Source organism: Leopardus geoffroyi, chromosome D2 (genome assembly GCF_018350155.1).
Source record: "Leopardus geoffroyi isolate Oge1 chromosome D2, O.geoffroyi_Oge1_pat1.0, whole genome shotgun sequence".
NCBI lineage: Eukaryota > Metazoa > Chordata > Mammalia > Carnivora > Felidae > Leopardus > Leopardus geoffroyi.
In genome coordinates, this window is record NC_059334.1 from 30,734,680 (window position 1) to 30,756,339 (window position 21,660).

The following is a 21,660-nucleotide window of genomic DNA, read 5'->3' on the forward strand; positions in this document are numbered from 1 at the left end:
TGTTTTGACCAGTTTCCTACACCATTGCTGAAGATGTCATGATTGAAGTTTTTTGACACACGTTGCTGGTACCCATGTACTAGAGGCTGTTCTTGGTGCTGGATATAGCAAGACAGATAATGTTTCTGCCATCATAGAGGTTGTATTTTGATAGGGAACAAACAGGAGTAAGTTGACAAATGATGTCAGCTCTGTAAGGGCAAAGACTGTTGTCTGTCTGGTTCACTGCTATACTATGGTTCCTGAAGTACAGTCAAGGCAAATCAGTCTTTCTGAAATAAGTGGATATAATTTCAGAGATATGCTAGGAAGAAGTACAATAAGGGGAGAGAATGACAAAAGTTGGACAGATCAGGGTACAGTTTCTCATCACTGCCAAGCTCATTGACCTTGCCCTCTCTGGGGCTTGGTCTCTGCATGGACAATAATGCCTACTTAGATTTGTCCAGTAGGTTAAGTGTGATGAGATCCCACTTAGCACAGGGCCTGGTATACAGGAACTCCTTTGTAAATGAACCTGAATGTTTGGGTTCATTCTGGGCTGTGAATTGAGCTCTTAGGTTGTTTTAAGAGATGAACTAATTTCTTCAGCAACTGCTAAATTGAGGCTGACTTCAGACTGGGGATTAGACCTGATTTGGTTGAAATTGGGTCAGGGAACAGCCAAGTTTACCAAACTAGCCATCTCTCTGGCTTTTTCTTCAGTAGTTCAGAGTTCAGATGATACTTCATTTAATTGAGATGGCAGTCATTATTCTTTTGACTTTTGCTTTTATGGAAATACAGGTTGAACAGGTGGCACTGACTAGAGTTCTCCCCTGCTTCTGGGTAAAGAGTAGTGAAGTGCCTGGAAGGGCATATTTCTTTTGATATTCTGCACGTGAGCAACTTCAGCTTCTAGAATTTGCTTTTTCCTGTGACTTATACTATAGCAGACCTGGTGCATCTATTCTTGCCCAGATGGTCTCAAGAAATATTCATGAACTGACCCGTATAATGGATGTGATGTCACTGTATTTAAGTGGTAAGGCACATCACTTTGAATGTTGTAATTCTGCTACTTTCTCCAGCTTAGGGGCCAGGTTGGTGAGTCAGAGAAGACACTTAGGCAAGACACTTGCAAACATAGGTCAGTTAAATGTTAGTGAAGACCCAGACGAGAGGAGAGGGGGTGGGAGTGCTGTTAGGGAAGGGCTGCTTAAACACTGAGTTAAGGAGAGTTTATAAATAGTGATAAATCATTTACTCTTTAACCCTTCTCTTTGTGGGGGAGGGAAAACGTTGTGGTTAGAAGAAGATACTAAAGAAAGATGAAATTAAGGAAAAATGTAACTTTGAAAGGAAAAATGTAATTGGAGGGGCCCTGAATAATTCTCTGCAGTGTGCTTACAATTGTCACCATGAAAACAGCTTGGTTTTCCTTCCACTAAGGTCATGTTCTCAACATTTCAAAAACAACTGTTTTTGTTTTTCCTTGCAGTTTTCTAGCAGGTTTTGAAGTTCTTGCTTGAAAGCCCTCCTTGGATTATTGTGGATTCAGCTTTACATCAACATGAGGCTTAGATGCCCACCTCAGTTCCATCAGAACAGATCTAGGTAATTCAATAAAATGTGCATAGTACATAACTGGTTAGGAATAATAACCAATGGCTTGTAATGCTTTTGTGCACTGTATTTGTGGACTAGTGTAAATCTGCAAAATAGATTTGGGTCCTTTGAAAAAATGACTTCTTGTGAATCACAGACATAGAAGACAATCCTCGTAAAACACCTAGCCTCTTCTAGCTTACGACTGGGAGTCTATAATTACGATGCACTCATTCTAGGCGTGTCCACCTCAAACCTGTTGGGGTACAATGACAGGTTATGCTTTGTTAAGAGACAAGTGAACGTATAAATGAATCCGGCTATTTTCTCCCCTCCATTTCTAAAGCTATAAAATGCATAAACTTGAGCAGAGATAGCAATGTTTATAAACAGACTTCTGAGTTATCACTGTTACGTAAAAGCCTGTCACTGAACATAGGGGGACAATTTCAGACAGAGATGATAGATAACAGTTGTCTTTATGGGCAAAAATGCTAGAGAACAACAAAAAACTTTTGAAATAGGATTGGGCAAAGAAGACAATGCAAGAAACTACTTTTGGTAATGTTGGGTAGAGGATGTGCTCTTGAACTTGGTTCTTTAAGGGTATACTTTTATAATCTACCCTAAAATTCACTATCATGTGCTTCCTATCCACTCTAAGCCCTTGAAAAGCCCCTGGTGCTTACAGAAGCTTCAGGAAAGGCTCGTAATCTTAGTGTCTGCTTTGAACTGCCAATGGACACACCTGTAAGTGGCAGTGAAATTGAAATCCCTGCTGGAAAGTCGTCTTTTTTTTTTTTTTAAAGTATTTTAATCAGGCCAAGATGTACATACCTACCTATATATATATAGATGTATATAGGTAGGTATGTATATATGTGTATGTGTGTGTGTGTGTATTTTTAATCCCTGAAGTAATCTGCAATGTTTACAAGTTGCCTTACTCTTTTCTCTTAATAGCTACGTTTTCATTTTCTTAAGGTGTATCACTCATTGTTATCCTTTTAAAACTGATAAATAGATGGATGTTGACCACATTCTATAAAATTCCCTTTTCATATAAATATTTGAAGTATAATAAATTCAAATTCAAAACAAATTCATGATACAAATTCAAAACAAAGCTTACTTGGAGATACTTTCCTCTAAGACACACTTCTGCACATTAACCTGTCTCTATATACATAAGCCAAATAAGCTTAAGCTATTAAAAAATTTTTTTTGTCAAAGGAATATATACACAGCTGAAAAACCAGAGACAAGTACTCCCAACTCTATTATCTGTTTCTTCTAGAATTTACCTCGTTGACGCGACATAATATGCATCTACTATCTTCTGAGTTAGCATTTTAAGACATTAGCTGCTGATTTCCTGTTAGTATCAGGTGAGGATTTAGCTTTCTTAAATTGCTCCTTTGCTTAAGTCACTCATTTTTTTCCATTTCTCTTTTGATATAGCTGTTACTCCTTTTTTTTCCTTTGTACTTTTTTGGGTTGTTATTAGATCAGTATTTAGAAATTATGCTCATAACTTTAAAAAAATTTTTTTAATGTTTATTTTTGAGAGAGAGAGACAGAGCATGAGCAGGGGAGGGGCAGAGAGAGAGGGAGACACAGAATCTGAAACAGCTTCTAGGCTCTGAGCTGTCAGCACAGAGCCCAACATGGGGCTCGAACTCAGAACAGAGAGATGACTTAGGCTGAAGTCAGGCTCCCAACCAACTGAGCCACCCAGGCACCCCTATGCTCATGACTTTGGTACAACTTTATAGGTCATTTCTCTATCTTTACTTTCTAGCCTATCGAAACCTTAGTTTATCATAGTGTTTGTTTCTTAGAGCTCTTTATTATAATTTCATAGTTCCTTTTTTCATTTTGAAAATAAAAGGAGTGACGATAACGTAATGTCTACATCTGAGAAGAGATTTAGATACACGTTTGAAAAGAAAGGGTCACAATTCAGAAGAATAAAGGGGAATATGACAGTGAGGGAAACAGAAGGTAAGAATTTTGTTGCTTCGTGTGAGAATGTTGGCATTTTAACAGCTGACTGTCCCGAGGTCTAAGAAAGTAGTAAAACCTTGGTTTGCAGGCATAATTCATTCCGGAAACATGCTTGTAATCCAAAGCACTCCGTATATCAAGGGGAATGTCAAGAACCATTTGCTCAGTTGTGATCATGTGACATTCGGCGACATGTACTACTGGTTTTGCATGACATCACTTGCTTATCAAGTTAAAATTTATTAGAAATGCTAGCTTGTCTTGCAGAACACTCACTCATAGAACAAGATACTCGCAATCCAGGGTTTTACTGTAGATGCTTCCAGTGCTGGGCTTTTTAGTGGAGACTTGGAACCATCAGAAGAAAAGACTACCTTGAGGATTGATGGAAGAAAAACCTCCTGTGACTTGGTCTTCTATATTCTGCACAGTGGTTTACTTTCATCACTACCTGCTCCATAAACTGTGACTTAGATATATATACAAATTCATATAAATGAATTATCAATTCTGTCTGTTATTTAATTTTTAGTAATATTAGAACTAATGTATTTTTACATATTTTAACTAAGTCTTGCCCTGATCTTAAAGCTCATCTTGCCTGTTTTCCTAGGCAAATGCTCTTCTCCCCTTACTAATGTAATGCATCAGGTATGCCTATATATTATTTCATTTACTGACAATCTTAGTACAGTATTTCTTAAACACTGTTAACTTATTAGCTGAATTTAAACTGCTCAAAGCTAATTAAGAATGCTATAAAATGTAACCAGAGAATATAAATGCTTAATATTGTCATAGTAAAAAAATACTGAAAAATGTGTCAGAAAGTACCCCTTTAAATCATTCCCAGAAAGTCTTATTAAGAAATTCCTTGGGGCGCCTGGGTGGCGCAGTCGGTTAAGCGTCCGACTTCAGCCAGGTCACGATCTCGCGGTCCGTGAATTCGAGCCCCGCGTCGGGCTCTGGGCTGATGGCTCAGAGCCTGGAGCCTGTTTCCGATTCTGTGTCTCCCTCTCTCTCTGCCCCTCCCCCGTTCATGCTCTGTCTCTCTCTGTCCCAAAAATAAAAAAAAAAAAAAAAAAAAAAAAAAAAAAGAAATTCCTTATAGATTCATATAAGCTTTTTATCAGTAATGACCTTTCCTAATTAGCCCAGAGTTAAATTTCTCTTTTTGAACTTAAAACACTTATTAGAAAAAAATACTGATTATTTTTTAAAGTGTCATATAGTTCCTCCACTCTGCCTCTCCAGCTCAATTATTTTGAGTTATCTTAATTTTGTTTTGTGGATGCAATGTCTTATTTTCCTAAAGACACAACAAATTTTTTTTTTTTTTTCAACGTTTATTTTTGGGACAGAGAGAGACAGAGCATGAACGGGGGAGGGGCAGAGAGAGAGGGAGACACAGAATCGGAAACAGGCTCCAGGCTCCGAGCTGTCAGCCCAGAGCCCGACGCGGGGCTCGAACTTGCGGACCGCGAGATCGTGACCTGGCTGAAGTCGGACGCTTAACCGACTGCGCCACCCAGGCGCCCCGACACAACAATTTTTTTAAAAGTTTTCTTCTATTTCATATATATATGTGTGTGTGTGTGTGTGTGTGTGTGTGTGTGTGTGTGTCTGTGTATATATATATTTGGTTTGATTTCTGCCTTTTTGGTAACTTTTCTTGAGTGTCTAGTAATCTTTGGCTCTGTTCATATTTAAAAGTGAGGAATTAAGCTAATAGGAAGCTCTGTTGACATGGATGGGGCTTATTAACTTCTGGGTTTTGATGCAGGTTAATTGGATCATAAGATGGCTTTTTTAAAAGTAAGAAATAATTGATGTATAACATTGTATGAGTTTAAGCTGTACAAAGTGTTAGTTTGATACATTTATATATTGCACTATGATTACTACAGTAGCATTAGCTAATGCCTTTACTATGTCATTTTGTATTGAGACCAGTTAAGATTTAGTCTTCTAGTAACTTTGAGGTTTATAATATAGTACTGTTGACTGTAATCACTTTGTTATACCTTAGATCTCTAGAACTTATTTATCTACTTGTTGTAAGTTTGCCCCCTTAAACAACATCTCCCAAAATCTCTATTCCCTAGTCCCTGCTAATTACCATTCTACTCTCTGTTTACAAATTCAGTTTTATTCATTTATTTATTATTTATTTATTTTAATTTTTAAATGTTTGTTTATTTTTGAGGGGGAGAGAGAATCTGAGTGGTGGGGGGGGGGGGCAGAGAGAGAGGGAGACACAGAATCTGAAGCAGACTCCAGGCTCTGAGCTGTCAACGTAGAGCCTGACGCAGGCCTCAAACTCATGAACCATGAGATCGTGACCTGAGCTGAAGTCAGATGCTTAATTGACTGAGCCACCCAGGCACCCCAATTCAGTTTTTTTAGATCCCACATATAAGTGATATACAATATTTGTCCTTTTCTGTCTGACTTCCCTCACTTAGCATAATGCCTTCAGAGTCCATCCTTGTCACAAATGGCAGGATTTCCTTGTTTCTCATGGCTGAATGATCCATCTTCTTTATCCATTCATCCATTGACAGATACTCAGATGATTTCCGTATCTTGGCTATTGTGAATAATGCTGCTGTGAACATGTGTGCAGATATCCCCTCATGATACTAATTTCAGTTCCTTTGGACATATACCTAAGAGTGGGATTGTTGAAACTTGTGGTAGTTCCATTTTTATTTATTTATTTTTTTTGAGGAACTGCCATACTGTTTTCCATAATAACTGTACCAATTTACATCCCCACCAATAGTATATAGGGTTCCCTTTTCTCCACATTCTTGCCAACATTTGCTATCTCTTCTCTTTTTGATAAAAGGCATCCTAACATGGGGAGGTGATATCTCATTGTGGATTTGATTTTCATTTCCCTGATGATTAGTGATGTCAAACACCTTTTTATGTTCTTTTTGGCCATTGGTGTGTCTTCTTTGGAAAAATGCTTTTCAGGCCCTTTGTTCAATTTTAAATTGGATTTTTTTGTTTTTTTGGCTATAATATGAGTTCTTTTTTTTTTTTTTTTTAAAGTTTATTTATTTTGAGAGCGAGAGAGAGAGAGAGAGAGAGAGAGAGAATGGGGGAAGGACACAGAGAGACAGAGGAATCCCAAGCAGGCTCTGCTTTATCAGTGTATAGCCTGATGCGGGGCTTGAACTCATGAACTGCAAGATCATGACCTGAGCCAAAGTTAGACACTTAACTGAGCCACCCAGGAATGCCATGAATTCTTTTTTTTTTTTTTTTTAAGTTTATTTATTTATTTTGAGAGAGAGAGCAACCAAGTGGGGGAGGGGCAGAGAGAGAGAGAGAAAATCCCAAGCAGACTCTGTGTGTGTGTGTGTGTGTGTGTGTGTGTGTGTGTGTCAGCACAAAGCCAGATGTGGGGCTCAATCCCCAAACCATGAGATCATGACCTGAGCTGAAATCAAGACTCAGTTGCTGAACCAACTGAGGCACCCAGGCGCCCCTCATATGGGTTCTTTATATGTTTTGAATGTTAGTCCCTTATCAGATGGGTGGTTTGCAAATATTTTCTCCTATAGATTGTCTTTTCAATTAATTGTTTCCTTTGCTGTGCAGAAACTTTTTAGTTAAATGTAGTCCTACTTGTTTATTTTCATCTTTGTTGACTGTGATTTTGGTGAGTTAACTAAGAAGTCATTGCCTAGACCAATGTCAAGGATTGTTTTCCCCATGTTTTCTTCTAAGAGTTTTATGATTTCAGGGCTTACATTTATTTTTTTTTTTAAGTTTATTTATTTATTTTGAGAGAGAGCAAGTGAGCAGTGGAGGGGCAGAGAGAGAGGGAGAGAGAGAGAATGCCAAGCAGGTTCCACACTGTCAGCACAGAGCCTGACACAGGGCTTGAATTCGTGAACCATGAGATTGTGACTTGAGCCGAAATCAAGAGTCAGATGCTCAACTGACTGAGCCACCCAGGCACCCCTCAGGTCTTACATTTAAATCTTTGATCATTTTGAGTTACTTTTTGTGAGTGGTGTAAGGTTAGGGGTCCAGTTTTATTCTTTTGCATGTGGATATCCACTTTTCCCAGCACCATTTATTGACGAGACCATCCTTTTCCCATTGTGTGTTCTTGGCACCCTCATCAAAAATTAGTTGACTGTTTATGTGGGGGGTTATGTGTGGGCTGTCTGTTCCATTCCGTTGATCTAGCTGCCTGTTTTTATGCTTGTACTGTACTGTTCTGATAAGTATAGCTTTGTAATATAGCTTGAAATCAGGTTTTATGATATCAGTTCTTTCTCAGTCTTGCTTTGGCTATTGGGTTATTAGCTGGCTCTTTCAGTGTGTTTCCCAAATATCAGCATCTATAAGGTTTAAAAAAATAAACTTAAAAAATTTAGAATAGTTTTACTTTTATTATTATTATTATTATTATTTTAATTTTCTTAATGTTTGTGTTTTAGAGAGAGAGAGAGACAGAATGCGAGTGGGGGAGGGGCAGAGAGAGAGGGAGACACAGAATCTGAAGCAGGCTCCAGGCTCGGAGCTGTCAGCACAGAGCCCGATGCAGGGCTCAAACGCAGGAACCATGAGATCATGACTGAGCTGAAGTTGGACGTTTAACTGACTAGGTGCCCCTAGAATAGTTTCAGATTTACAGAAGAGTTGCAGAGATAGTACAGAGTTCTCATATACCCCCATACCAAGTTCCCCTTGTTGTTAGCATCTTAACATTAGTGTGGTACATTTGTCATAATTAATGAACCAATAAAGATAGATTATTATTAACTAAAGTCCACAGATTATTTAGATTTCCTTAGTTCTTAACCTAATGTCCTTTTTCTGTACCGGGATCCCATCCAGGATACGTTGTTACATTTAGCTGTCCTATCTCCTTGGGCTCCTCTTGGCCATGACAGTTTCTCAGACTTTCTTGCTTTTGATGACTTCAATAGCTTTGAGCTGGACTGGTCACATATAATTTTTTTAAGTTTATTTATTTATGTTGAGAGGGGGGCGGTGTAGGGGCAGAGATTGAGGGAGAGAGAGAGAATCCCAAGCAGGCTCCACAACATCAGCAGAGAGCCTGATGCGGGGCTTGATCTCACAAACTGAAATCATGACCTGAGCTGAAACCAAGAGTTGAACACTTAACTGACTGAGCCACCCAGGTGCCCCTGGACTAGTCACATACTCTATAGAATGTCCTTCGGTTGGGACATTCAACAGAGCCTGGAGCCTGCTTTGGATTCTGTGTCTCCTTCTTTCTCTGCCCCTCCCCTGCTTGCTCTCTGTCTCTATCTCAAAAATAAATATTTAAAATTTTTTATATTTTTAAAAATGTTTTTATTTATTATTTCTGAGGTATCAGCACAGAGCCTGATGTGGGGCTCGAACTCACAAACTGCGAGATCATTACCTGAACTGAAGTCACACACTTAACTGATTAAGCCACCCAGGTGCCCCTATTCAATTACTTCTTTTTTTTTTTTTTTAATTTTAAAAATGTTTTTATTTTTGAGAGAGAAAAAGAGAGCAGGGGAGGGGCAGAGAGAGAAGGAGACACAGAATCTGAAGCAGGCTCCAGGCTCCGAGCTGTCAGCACAGAGCCCAATGCGGGGCTCAAACTCACAAACTGTGAGATCGTGACCTGAGCTGAAGTCAGATGCTTAACTGACTGAGCCACCCAGGTGCCCCTCCTGAATATTTTTTTAAATTCACATACATTAAATTCCTTCTTTGTGCTATAAAGTTCTATGGGTTTTGACAAACATTGCGTTATGTATTTACTGTTACAGCATCATACAGAACAGTTTTACTGCCCTAAAAACTTCCCTGTGCTTCACTTACTCAATCCTCTTCTTTAAATTTTAAGTTTTATTTGTTTATTTTTTGAGAGAGACAGAGACAGCATGAGTGTGGAAGGGGCAGAGAGAGATTGAGAGAGAGAGAGAGAGAGAGAGAGAGAGAGAGAGAGGTGGCGGGGGGAGAATCCCAAGCAGGCTCTGTGCTGCCTGCAAAGAGCCCCATGTGGGGCTCGAGCCCGTGAAACCATGAGACTACAACCTGAGCTGAAATCAAGAGTCGGACACTTTACCGACTGAGCCACACAGACACCCCATTAATCCTCTACTTTAAACCCCCTGATCTGTTTATTGTCTCTATCCTTTTGCCTTTTCCATATCTAAGGCCATTTAGTTTTACCAGAGGAAAAACTGGATCCCCTGACTCCTCCCAGGGAGGGAGGAAGGGGATGTCTATAGATAGATGTCTGCTGGCAGAAACTGGGCAGAAAGTGGTTTGGGGGTCTCATTGCCTATTTTGAGGCTTTCACTTGGAGACCGCATTTTCAGTTTTGTGCCCCATTCCCACTTCCCACGGTGCCTGGTAGTCCCGAGTCCAGAGGCTTTGGGGTTCCATCTCTCCAGTGAATAAAAGCCCACTCGCTGGTACGGGTGGTGGTTGGTCGGTCACCCCGTGCTCTAGGTGGAGGGGCATACTTGATGCATACTGCTTTTTTTCTTCGAAAGATCTCCCATTTTTGGCACTATGTCTTGCCTCCTGCTCTTCTGAGGTATCAGGGCCTGCAATTCCCGAGCATTTCTAGAGTTGAAAATGTCTTTTCTCATTTCTCAGCAAAATCACTCTCTGCAAGGTTTCCTCTGCTAAGCTGGTCTCTGTCGGCTTTCTACCTTTCAAAATTACGTTAAGATCTCTTATTAATCACTATTTCATTTCCTTTTCCTGGTGGGCTTACTACATGTTTAACCAGAAGTCTCGTTTGCTTTTACGAGTTTGCTGGTTTGTGCAATTGAGGTTGTAACTACTCCGAAAAATGTTAAAAGCCACACGGATTGGATTTCCTTGTGTGACTGGTTTCTCTTTAACATATACAGCTGTTTTTAAAGTTTATTTATTTATTTTTGAGAGAGAGAGAGAGTGTGTGTGTGTGTATGAGCAGCAGAGGGGCAGAGAGAGAAGGAGGTAGGAAAGCATCCCAAGCAGGCTCTGCACCACCAGGGCAGAGCCCAGCCTGGGGCTCGAACTCACGAACTGCGAGATCATGATCCGAGCCGAAATCAAGAGTAAAAGGCTCAACCGACTGAGCAAATACAGCTCTTAATGTGGAGTTGTGATAAAAATAATTGTGTGCAATTTATTTTTTTATGAGCATTTCCAATCCTTTCTGGGTCAGGACTAAACCTATAAAAAATGATTAGTAGCATTCTTTTGAAACTTGCTGAAGTTAACGTTTCTGCTTCATTTGTGGTTGCTCCCATAGAGACACCATAGTAACTGTAACTCTTGGCAGGGCTTGGAAGTTTCTACATTGACTTTCCTGTATGGAAGTTTGCTCTCTCACACACACTCTTATTCTTTGGCAGTAAGTGGAATACCAGCAGGTTAGACTGATTTACATTTTGGACAGCTTAATTTTGGATTTGTCATTAAAAAGAATATGGAACAGAATTCAAGATCTATTTCCTTTTGTTGAACAGGAATAGAATACTTATAAAATTCCTAATTGTTCCAGTCATGCCAGTAAATGGAACTGGCACCTTCTAATGGTTGATGGTTATGCTTTACTGAAGGTGTTGAATGGGCTACATGCATTTTCTTATTCTTTTTTTTATGTTTTTATTTATTTTTGAGATAGAGACAGAGCATGAGCAGGGGAGGGGCAGAGAGAGAGGGAGACACAGAATCCGAAGCAGGCTCCAGGCTCCGAGCTGTCAGCACAGAGCCCGACGCGGGGCTGGAGCTCAGGGACCGCGAGATCGTGACCTGAGCTGAAGTCAGACGCTTAACCGACTGAGCCACCCAGGCGCCCCGCATTTTCTTATTCTGAGGGACCAAATGGGATGAAATGAAAGAGCAATTTTAAGAAGGGGTCCCCAGCCATGTGAAGGCTTGGATTAAAGAAATGTTTTTCATGTGCCTACTGTGGGCCACATGGATTCCTTTGTGATCTCTTTTACTTTGGAGTAGCTACGAACCCTTTGCAGATATGAACCTAGGGCCTTCATCTTCAGTTGAGGGCAAAGCCAAAGTGGGATCCCAGGGCATGTGCATTCTCCATTGTGCTGCCTGGGGCTTTAGGCTGCTTTTCCCAGGTTGGGTCCCGTGTTTCCTTATGCTTTGCTTCCAGGTTAGCAAGAGCCAGTATAGCACAGTGGCTAAGCATGGGCTCTGAAGCCACACTGCCTGCATTCAAATATTTACTCCACCATGTACCAGTTGGGCCCTGTGCCTCAGTGTTCCCACCTGTAAAATGAAGAGCATGAAATGATAGTTGCTTGGGCAATCAATATTATAAAGCACTTAGTATACGCTATAAAAGTGTTTACTAAAGAAATAGGTACATTCGGGAGCCTGGGTGGCTCAGGCAGTTAAGCGTCCGACTTCAGCTCAGATCATGATCTCACAGCTCGTGAATTTGAGCCCTGCGTCAGGCTCTCTGCTGGCAGCTCAGAGCCTGGAGCCTGCTTCGGATTCTGTGTCTCCCTCTCTCTCTGACCCTCCCCTGCTTGCACGCTGTCTCTCTCTCTCTCTCTCTCTCAAAAATAAACAAAAACATAAAAAAAACTTTTAAATAAATTGGTGCATTCTGTTAAACTTCTAGTCCTCCTACCATGCTCAGTACTTAAAAGAAAGCAGGTATTATCTTTAGGCCTTTCCATAAGGGAGAGTTCTATGGAAACGGAGATGTGTATAGAGCTGAGAGCGTTTCCCTTCTTACATGAAAGATTTGGGTCAGATGGATAATATCCTTTAATGAAAATGTCACTTAGCGGTGCCCACCCTCGAATGGGTGTTCTTAAAATCTAAGTGCTTATAAGACTGACACCCAGATATCCTTGAATAGCTACATAGAAACTTAATAAGAGTGAAAAATTCCAAGTGTTGGGCTGGAATAATCAGATGAGACTTGGCACAATATTTTGTCTTTATTCTATAAAGTGAGGAGAGTGAGGTACAGGACTCCAAATGTATGTGATCTTTATAATGGTTAAGCTCAGTTTAGTTGGCTAGCTCAAACCTGGAATGTAGGTGCAGATGTGCTGACATTAAAAATGGAAAGATGTAACAGGTGAACATCCTCCGATATTGTCTGCCTGAGGAAAATCCCCAAGGCTGCCTATCTGTGCACATAAGCAGCCATGAGATTGTAGGGACCTTCGGTCAGGGCTTTGTGGTTTTTTGTCCACTGGCCATTGTAACCTTTTACCCCGATGGTGAATAAATCAAGGACGGTCGGTGCCACACTGCACCGCAGAGGTGACTTTTTTTTTTCTTAAGTTTATTTGTTTATTTTGAGAGAGAGGGAGAGAGAGAGAGAGAGAGAGAGAGAGAGAGAGAGAGAGAGAACCATTGGGTAGGGACAGGGAGAGAGGGGGCAGAGCATCCAAAGCAGGCTCCTCTGTGCTGACAGCACGGAGCCCGAGGTGGGGCTCGATCATGACCTGAGCCCAAATCAGATGCTTAACCGACTGAGCCACCCAGATGCCCCTAAATGGAGGACTTAAGACAAGTATTGTTATCACTTGTGGGCAGGTGATCTGCCCCAGGATGTCATCCCCAGCCTGTACGGACTCCAGCATAGCACGTCTGTTTCAGAATACCAACGATTCCATATGGTTTGGGGAACTGAATGGTTTCATCAACTGAAGGTTAACTTTTGTTTGCTTGGATAATAGACAAAGTAAAGGAGTGAAAAGAGAGTTCATAGTCTGAGGGATGAACAGACTGAAAAGGATGGGGTTTCTCAATCTGGGAGACAGTTTTATATCAATCTGAGGGAAGTATCTGGAGTAATTTTAGTCAAACGCTGTGTGCTTAGGCTAGACTTCCAGAGGCTCAGTCACATGATGGATGGGTAAAGAGCGCTGACTGGAGAATCGGTGGCTTCTGAAGAGGCCGCAGTTGAAGGTTCTTTCACCAGGCAATTGTTTGGTAATCATTTTGATTAATGAGGTTGTGTGGCAGAAAAGCAAACAAAGCCGAGGCGGCTAAACTGAAGATCAGGTATATGTGGGAGCGAGAAACATTGGGGGGCGCCCGGCAGACCTGCCTTAACATTAGTTCGGTTGCTAATTTGGGGAAGCATTTGATTAATATTTGGGAAGTTATGGTCAGAAATTCCTCCATTTGATACTTCCCCTCACCGGGAAGACCCTGTTGGAATGATATCCCTGTATGTAGCTATCCAAGTGGTCGGAATTTTTGACAGTCCAGCCGAAAGCTGGTGCTATTAATAGGTATCAGTTGAGTATCCATTGCAGGGAGGCAGACGAGAGGCGACATTATGTATCAGTTAAAGGCTAGGCCCTGGAATGAAACTCCTGGGTTTGATTCCTCACTGCACCCTTCACAGGCTTTGTGATTTTGAGTCAGTCGCTTAACCTTTCCGGACTTCAGTTTTCCCATCTATGAAATGGGAACAGTAAGTGCTCCCTCCTTGCTAGCTGCTCTTGTTAACACTACAGTTGTTACTGGTTTTGTTAGCTGACCAATGACTGCAGGAAGAGTGCAAGGTCTAAAGTACCCACACGCTGGCCCCTTTCTGGGTCCTTCTCACATCCAGTATGAGTGAGATGAGTAAACCAAATTTCTCAGTGGCATGAGACATTTCTGCCTCTGGCTTCACTCTTTCTTTCCGGCAGCAGCTTTCCGGTGAGCACTTGGTGACATCAGTCCATTCTTTCTCGTGTATATTTTTTCCTGGGTCACTACCTATGTAATCAAGGTTTTCTGGCTTATCACTGTGACTAGATAAACTTTTATTGGTTCTCTTCCATTACCACGGGCCAAGAGATCTGATCTGTCACAAATGGAGGGATTTGCCTCAACATTCTTGAAATCTCCCTGACCAGGGCAGTGTTTTAGTCTTAATTAAGACAGTGCTACGTAGGGGCAGGGAGTCAGGAGTTACATCCCTGGATTGAGAAGAAAAGGACAAAAGAGAAAAGGCTGAGACCAAACATTTGCCGAGCAGTTCAGCTGGTTCAAAGTTGGCTTTGTTTAACGCCCAACTTCTCGGATTTTCCTCGGCTGAGTGGGCTTGGTGGAACGCTGGCTTGAGAGTGTTGCTTAGCAATGGGATTTTGTGGCACCCAATTCTCAAAGAATCAAGCAACCCATCACCTGCCTCCCCTCCACCAATCCTCAGCTGCCGTCCGAAGCCTCCTATTAGACAATCAAGTGTATGCTGGAGGGAGGGACCGGAGCGAGGGGGCGAAGTTTAATCATTGAACTAAGCAGCCTGGAGGTATTTAATCTGTAGCACCTAGTTCCTGGAGGCCTCCAGCCTGACCAGGAGTGGGCAGCACTCCAGAGACACGGGAGTAAACACTGCACAGAAATCTCTGCCCATCTCAGGAGAAACCAAACTTGGAAAAAATGTTTGCCGTACACTTGATGGCATTTTACTTCACCAAGCTGAAGGAGGATCAGATCAAGAAGGTAAGGACTCGCAAAGCTCAGAGATACCTGGCTCATTCTTGACTGAAAGAACTAATTGATACCGTGGCTGCATCCAAAGGGACTTAAGCAAGCTTATTAGAGAAGACCCAGGGAGCACAGGACCTGCAAAGAGCTCACGGAGTGGGGAGCGGAGCAAATCTCCCACAGGCTGGGCATTAGACATTGTCCTCGGTCTTGCATTTCACTCTGCACTTCCTGGCAGATATCACTGGGTGTGGATGAGGCGAAAGTCTTTAGGAAGGTGAAAGACAATCGTGTTTGATGTCGGGGATGTTTGAGGGGAAAGGCTACAAAGGAGGGGAGAGACATTTTGAGAACCTTTCAAGTAATTCACATGATTCTTCATGTGCTTGAAAGAATAGAAGCATGGGAACCAACCAAGAGGGATGTGGGTTTTGATGTACAATAGTTGAAATATTTATTATTGCCATGGCTGTTGGCCAATGGTAGGCTGTGCATTATTCCGCCACTTTGCCCACGAAACCTCTCCACAAAATTGATTCCAAGGTAGGCTGCCTAAAAGTTGCCAAGGCTCACCATTCTCTGCTGGCAGCCTGGAAGGAGCCCAGCCTGCCACACCAGCCACTCCAGCTGCCGAGGCAGCGCCCTGGGCACTAGTGTCCCTCAATTTACAGACAACAGAAATCCTCTCAGGAGGCGGATTTAGCCAAAGCCACCCGAGTATTTAAGGTGGAGTGAGGATTAAACCCAAGTCTCTGACTCCCTTAGCATTCTTTCCATTGTGCCGTGATGCCTCCAGGCTTTTCAAACACAGAGAGGAAGCATGGTCCCTTACAGCCCTCATGTGCTTGGTGGGACAAACCTCCACTAAATTCTGTTCATTAGAGAACTGGGTTAGAAGTTATAGCAAATCTTAAAGTATTGTGAATCAATCTGATTTAAGCTGTCTTAATTTTCACTTATTGATTAGTTTCAGGGAGTCCTCTACTGGCTTCTTGAGGAGGTAGAAAAGTCCTAAAGGGTACAACTTAAAGATTCACTTTCCATTATTACCTGCTTAGTAAAGAAGAAACCTGCATGTATCTCTACAAAACCCAAGAGAGAAGTCTTTGGAACCTTTCCATTTGGTTCTGCGAATTAGTTTCATTTCCTTGGTTCCTTTTGTTACATCCTAGAATCAGGTGGGACCTGCTTGTCCGCCAGCCCCAGGTTGCAGTCTCCACGGATTTGTTCGGGTCCTCTGCGAGGAGGGTGAGCCTTTGTCAAGGCCTGAGGTTGACCCTTCCCACCTCCCTCCTCTCTCCCCTTCAAGAAAGCTGAAGAGTGAGCTGAGGAGGGATAGTCAGGAGCACCTTGTGACCACCAGAAGTAACAGGTGACTGGGATAGTACGGGCATCTGGTTTATTGGTTGCTGGATGAGTCACAGGTTCTGAGAACACGGGCTCGTGCCCTCCTCCACGTGGTGTAAACACACCTGGTCAAAAGGCACAGGCCCTTTCTTTCTTTCCAGGGTCAGGTAGTCTATCCCCTCCTTAGTTTCCGTGCTTCCTGCCTCCAGAGTGTCAAGATCCTGGGCCATACTTGCCTGGGAGGGTTACCGTTTAGACCCTGGAACAATTTTTTTCAATCTCCCTATACCAATGTTAAAACAAAGACCAAACAAAATAAAACCAGAAGGGAGAGAGGGAGGGAGGGAAGGAAGGAAGGAGGGAAGGAAGGAAGGAAGGAAGGAAGGAAGGAAGGAAGGAAAGAAGGAAGGAAGGAAACACCACTGTGATAGCTTCTTTTCCAATTCAATATATTGACATTATTTGACCTACTGATAACATTGGGCTGCCTCTGGTCACTGACCTGCAGATTGTTCACTCATAAGAGAAGGGCTGGTTAGGTTTTCAGTATGTACTTTTTACGGTTCAGTAAGTCAACATTACGAAAAGGGGAAACGTTACCTTTATTCCCACCCCTCTCACAAACACTGTCAGATTTGCCCGGTGGAAGCCGTTATGGTATGTTTTTACAGTTGTATTTCTTTTTTTTTTTTTTTTTTTTTTTTAATTTTTTTTTTTCAACGTTTATTTATTTTTGGGACAGAGAGAGACAGAGCATGAACGGGTGAGGGGCAGAGAGAGAGGGAGACACAGAATCCGAAGCAGGCTCCAGGCTCTGAGCTGTCAGCACAGAGCCTGATGTGGGACTCAGACTCACGAACCATAAGATCATGACCTGAACGGAAGTTGGATGCTTAACCAACTGAGCCACCCAGGTGCCCCTGACATTTGGCTACTTTTGAAAACATTTTTTAACAGTTAAGATATTGTTATGAAAAACACTGGAATGTGTTTACTGTTATCCATCTTTGTGATCATCATAAGGTTAGATTCCCAGAACTGAAATCCACCGGGTCAAAGAGGTGAACCTTTTTATGACTCTTGATTCATATGGGACCTTTGGACTAAGTGATCTCTAAAGTCACTTCCGGCTCCCACATTCTGTCATTCGGCAAGTCTGAGCTTACGTTTTTGAATTGGCTCTTCTATGTTAAATGTACCGTGTGTTGGCTCTTTTGTTTAGAAGATATCCTGTTTCACGGTCTCAGAGTCTTTCCAAATGTGTGCTTGGTTTTCTGCAACTCAAACACCCTCCCTTAGTGCCTGCAAAGGATGTGCCTGGTTACACAGGCCCTAAATCACCTGTTTGGATTTAAAATACAGCTTTCCCTCCCCAACATATGTTTCATTTTTCCCGTCTAGCTACTGCACTAGGTCCTGTGGGAGGTACAAAGAATAAACAAGAAATTGTTGCTAAGCCGACATTCTTTCTGTCACGACTTGAACTTAGTGAAACAGCAGGAGTGGAAACCCAAAGGTCTGAAGGACTCTTAAACTGCAGCTGGCAAATGACCCCGATGGGGCCTCAAACCCATGTCTTGTACGTGAGGGATGACACTATGGGGACGCGGGAGAAGTTCTGTTGGGCGCTGAGCAAAATGAGCTGTAGGTCCAAGGGCGCATTTCAGGGTCCTTGGGGTGGAAAGGGAGCAAGTTTAGTTCCCGTGTAGTACATCTCACCCTTCCCCAAGCCCCAATTACTTGGGTCACGTCCCTTCTGTCGGTTTTCTCCGTGTGTGTGGCTGTGCCAACCAATTAGTCATAAACAGACTCAGGGTGAACAGGAAGCCCTTAATGAAGCATGACCTGGTTCCATCCTATCTCCTCAAATACACTGAAAGCCCAATTGTCCTTTTTGCTAATGGCTCTCTGATGGTTTTCTGGCCTCTCCCTGGCCCCCAAGTCCCTGGAGCCATGCGCCATTTCACTGGCTTGGGTCTCCATATTGTCCCCAGCCTAAGCTGGGACGCCGCCCAGTAGGCCTGGCTGATGACTAGGCACCTGTCCTGTGATAAAGGTCATGTGGCCCCTGCACTTTCGGTGTAATGTCTCTGTTGGGCTCCTTTGTCCTGCACAGAGCTGTGAAGCAAAACCAGGCAAAACCAGACTGGATTCTAGTCCCACGGCTGCCATTCACTTACAGCTCTCCCAGTGTTGCTTCATGACTCTGAGGCTTGGAGTCCTCATTTCTCAACCAGAAGCAAGAATTCTGGCCTCACCTGGCTGCCTCAAAGCCATGTCAGGGAGATTGAACGAGGTTGCCTACATGAAAGCACTTTGTAGACTGCAACGAATGTTCTTAGCCTTTGAGAAAAGTGTGGGAGAGTGATTCCTCTAGGAATGTGCTGGGATCAAGTCTGCTTGTGACTTGGGTGGGTGGAGAGGCTGCTCAGTATGTGTACATAAAGCAGGAGGGGCAAATACAGGGCATCTGTGCCACTGTCCCTACTCGTGACCCCCTCAGTCATCTGTTCCAGTAAGCCCTGGGAATCCATCATTTGGCTGTCACTACCAAATGATGAGCGTTACCATGAAGAGGAAACTGTTGTACTGAGCGCAGCCAGAATGAGTTTTATAATGTCCCTCCATTAGGGAAGTGGTCCTTTGCCCACTCATTTGAAAATGAGTGTTTCCCACTCATTTTCAGGAGCAACTGGGGCTGGCTTTAAAAATTAAACTTCATCTTGGGGCGCCCGGGTGGCTCAGTCGGTTGAGTGTCCGACTTCGGCTCAGGTCATGATCTCACGGTTCATGGGTTGGAGCCCCGCATTGGGCTCTGGGCTGACGGCTCGGAGCCTGGAGCCTGCTTCCAATTCTGTGTCTCCCTCTCTCTCTGCCCCTCCCCTGCTCATGCCCTGTCTCTCTCTGCCTCTCAAAAATAAAGAAACGTAATAAAAAAAATTTAAAAAGAAATTAAACTTCATCTTAATTAGAACAACCTCAGTTAAAAGCAGAATGACAATTTAAGGGACTAGAATTTAGATTGCAATTAAAAACTAAATTTAGCTGAGCTTCCTAGCAGCCCATAAACAAAAGGAAATAAGTTTGGATATATATTGTCATCATTGGAAGTGAAAACTTCCGTGCTTAGGAATTTACCTTTAAAACTATAGCTGGTCTTTTGTAGTGGAGAGGCAATGAGACAATGGTGCAGGCCCTGGGCTAGGAATTAGAAACCCTGAATCCTTTGTACCTTTTGCCCCTCTATTGTCCCATCAGAAAAATGGAAGAATCCTTTCTTCCTCAGAGCTCGCCCTTCGGAGGAATAAATTCCTACCTCCCAGCCTTCCAATCCATTCTGTTCTTCCAATTCCCCACTTTGTCTCCAAGATGTGAGGGGTCAGGCAAGGAACTTTTGGGAATCGACATCATGACTGTCGATGTCCCCAGAGTCAGAAATGCAGCTTCGTGATGGGAGTGGAGGACAAGCTCCCCTAACAGGCAACCCTGGTCACCCTGGTGTCTGTTCCAGGTGGACAGATTCCTGTATCACATGCGGCTCTCCGATGAGACCCTTTTGGACATCATGGCTCGGTTCCAGGCTGAAATGCAGAAGGGCCTGGGGAAGGACACCAACCCCACAGCCTCCGTGAAGATGCTGCCCACCTTTGTTAAGGCCATTCCAGATGGCTCAGGTGAGTGGGGCTAGGGGCTGCCAGGGACCCTGACCTCCCTGCTTTCTCCCTGGCTGATGGGTACCTGTCCCCTGGCTTATCTCTCCAGCTCTCTGTGCACATTCCTCTCCAACTCTCTATGCTTCAGTCTAGTCAGTACCAAAAGTTTTGAACCAAAGTTCAAATGTACCCGGCTTTTTCTCCGCTCACCTTGGCCCCACACATTTTGTTTATTCACTTGCTGGGGCATCCAACATTCTTCCTCTCGTGAACATCAACTTGGCTCTTCAGTCTCAGGGTAGCGGTCACTGCCTCCATCTAGGAAGCATTCCCATGCTGGGTCTCCCTACTGGGCCAGCGCTCCCTGAGGGCAGGGTCTGTTTCTTCTTCACCACAGTGTTCTGAGCACCTAGCGAAGTGCCTGATGCACACTAGGCCCTGAAATATTTGTTGAATGGATAATAAGTGGTGTTTCATGCCTAGGTATCTAGATTCTAGGCCCAAGGTGGTAAGTAATGGAAGATAAGGTGATGTAGTGGGAGGAAGAATAAATGACAGTTCAAGAAACCTGGGTTCTATGTGCATTTCTTGGTGACCTTTGGCCAAACGTTTAGCCTTAGTTTCTTTATCTGTAAAATGAGAGAGTTGGCCTCTGTATTTGTTTTCTGTTTTCTGCTATAATAAGTTACCACAAACGTAGCAGCTTAAAACCCACCCAAAATTTATTCTCTTACAGCTCTGAAGGTCAGAAGTCTGAACTGGGTCCCACTGGGCTATAATCAGGCTGTCAGCAGGGCCACGTTCCTTCTGGAAGCTCTGGGGTAGAATCTCTTTCCTTGCATTTTCCGCCTGCATTCCATGGCTCATGCCCCTTTTTATCTCCAAACCAGCTGCGGAGCATCTTTAAATCTCTCTCTGACTCTGATCCTTCTGCTTCTCTCTTCCACATTTAAAGACCTTGTGATTACACATTAGGCACACTCAGATAATCCAGGATAATCTTCCAAAATCAAGGCCAACCCATGAACAGTTTTAATCCCATCTGTAACCTTAATTTTCCCTTGCCATGTAACTAACATATATACAGATCTGGGGATAAGGATGTGGACATCTTTTTTTTTTTTTTTTAAATTTTGAGAGAGAGAGAGAATGAGCATGAGCATGAGCCTGAGGCAGGGCTTCATACCACAACCCTGGGATCATGACCTGAGCCGAAATCAAAAGCCACCCAGGCATCCCAGGATGTGGACATCCTTGGGGAACTATTGCTTTGCTGACCATAGCCTAGAGGTCTCTAGAGGGAATCCACAAGTTTCCATCCACCTCCTCCATTCTCAGCCTCTGGGCAAAGCCACAGGAGGGACAGGAACTGGTGTCTACCAGGCACCGTCTGTGGTCAGGGGCGTTACTGTCCCTTAAGAACCCTGAGTTGTAACTGTTTTGCCCAGGTCAGATGAGAACACTGAGGACCAATGAGCTCCCCCAATGGCAGTGTCCCAGTGCTCCCACCAAGCTCCAGTGAGGGCTTTGGGGCACTTGAAGGAGCAGGGACTGAAGTTTAGGAAACTCCCAGGGGCTTTGATTGGATTAGCCGGGTTCTGGGCCCCTGTGGGCCAAT

The 21,660-nt window shown here is 43.2% G+C and overlaps 1 protein-coding gene across 1 annotated transcript in view; it reads left to right on the plus strand.

The window, feature by feature from the left end:
* The first annotated feature begins 14,823 nt into the window (after positions 1 to 14,823).
* HKDC1 (hexokinase domain containing 1) overlaps positions 14,824 to 21,660 on the plus strand; it is a 49,181-nt gene continuing 42,344 nt past the window's right edge. The window contains exons 1-2 of the mRNA XM_045437647.1: positions 14,824 to 15,057; positions 19,901 to 20,063. Of these exons, the coding sequence (XP_045293603.1) occupies positions 14,995 to 15,057; positions 19,901 to 20,063 (226 nt within the window). The 5' untranslated portion in view covers positions 14,824 to 14,994. The remainder of the gene's footprint in view (positions 15,058 to 19,900; positions 20,064 to 21,660) is intronic.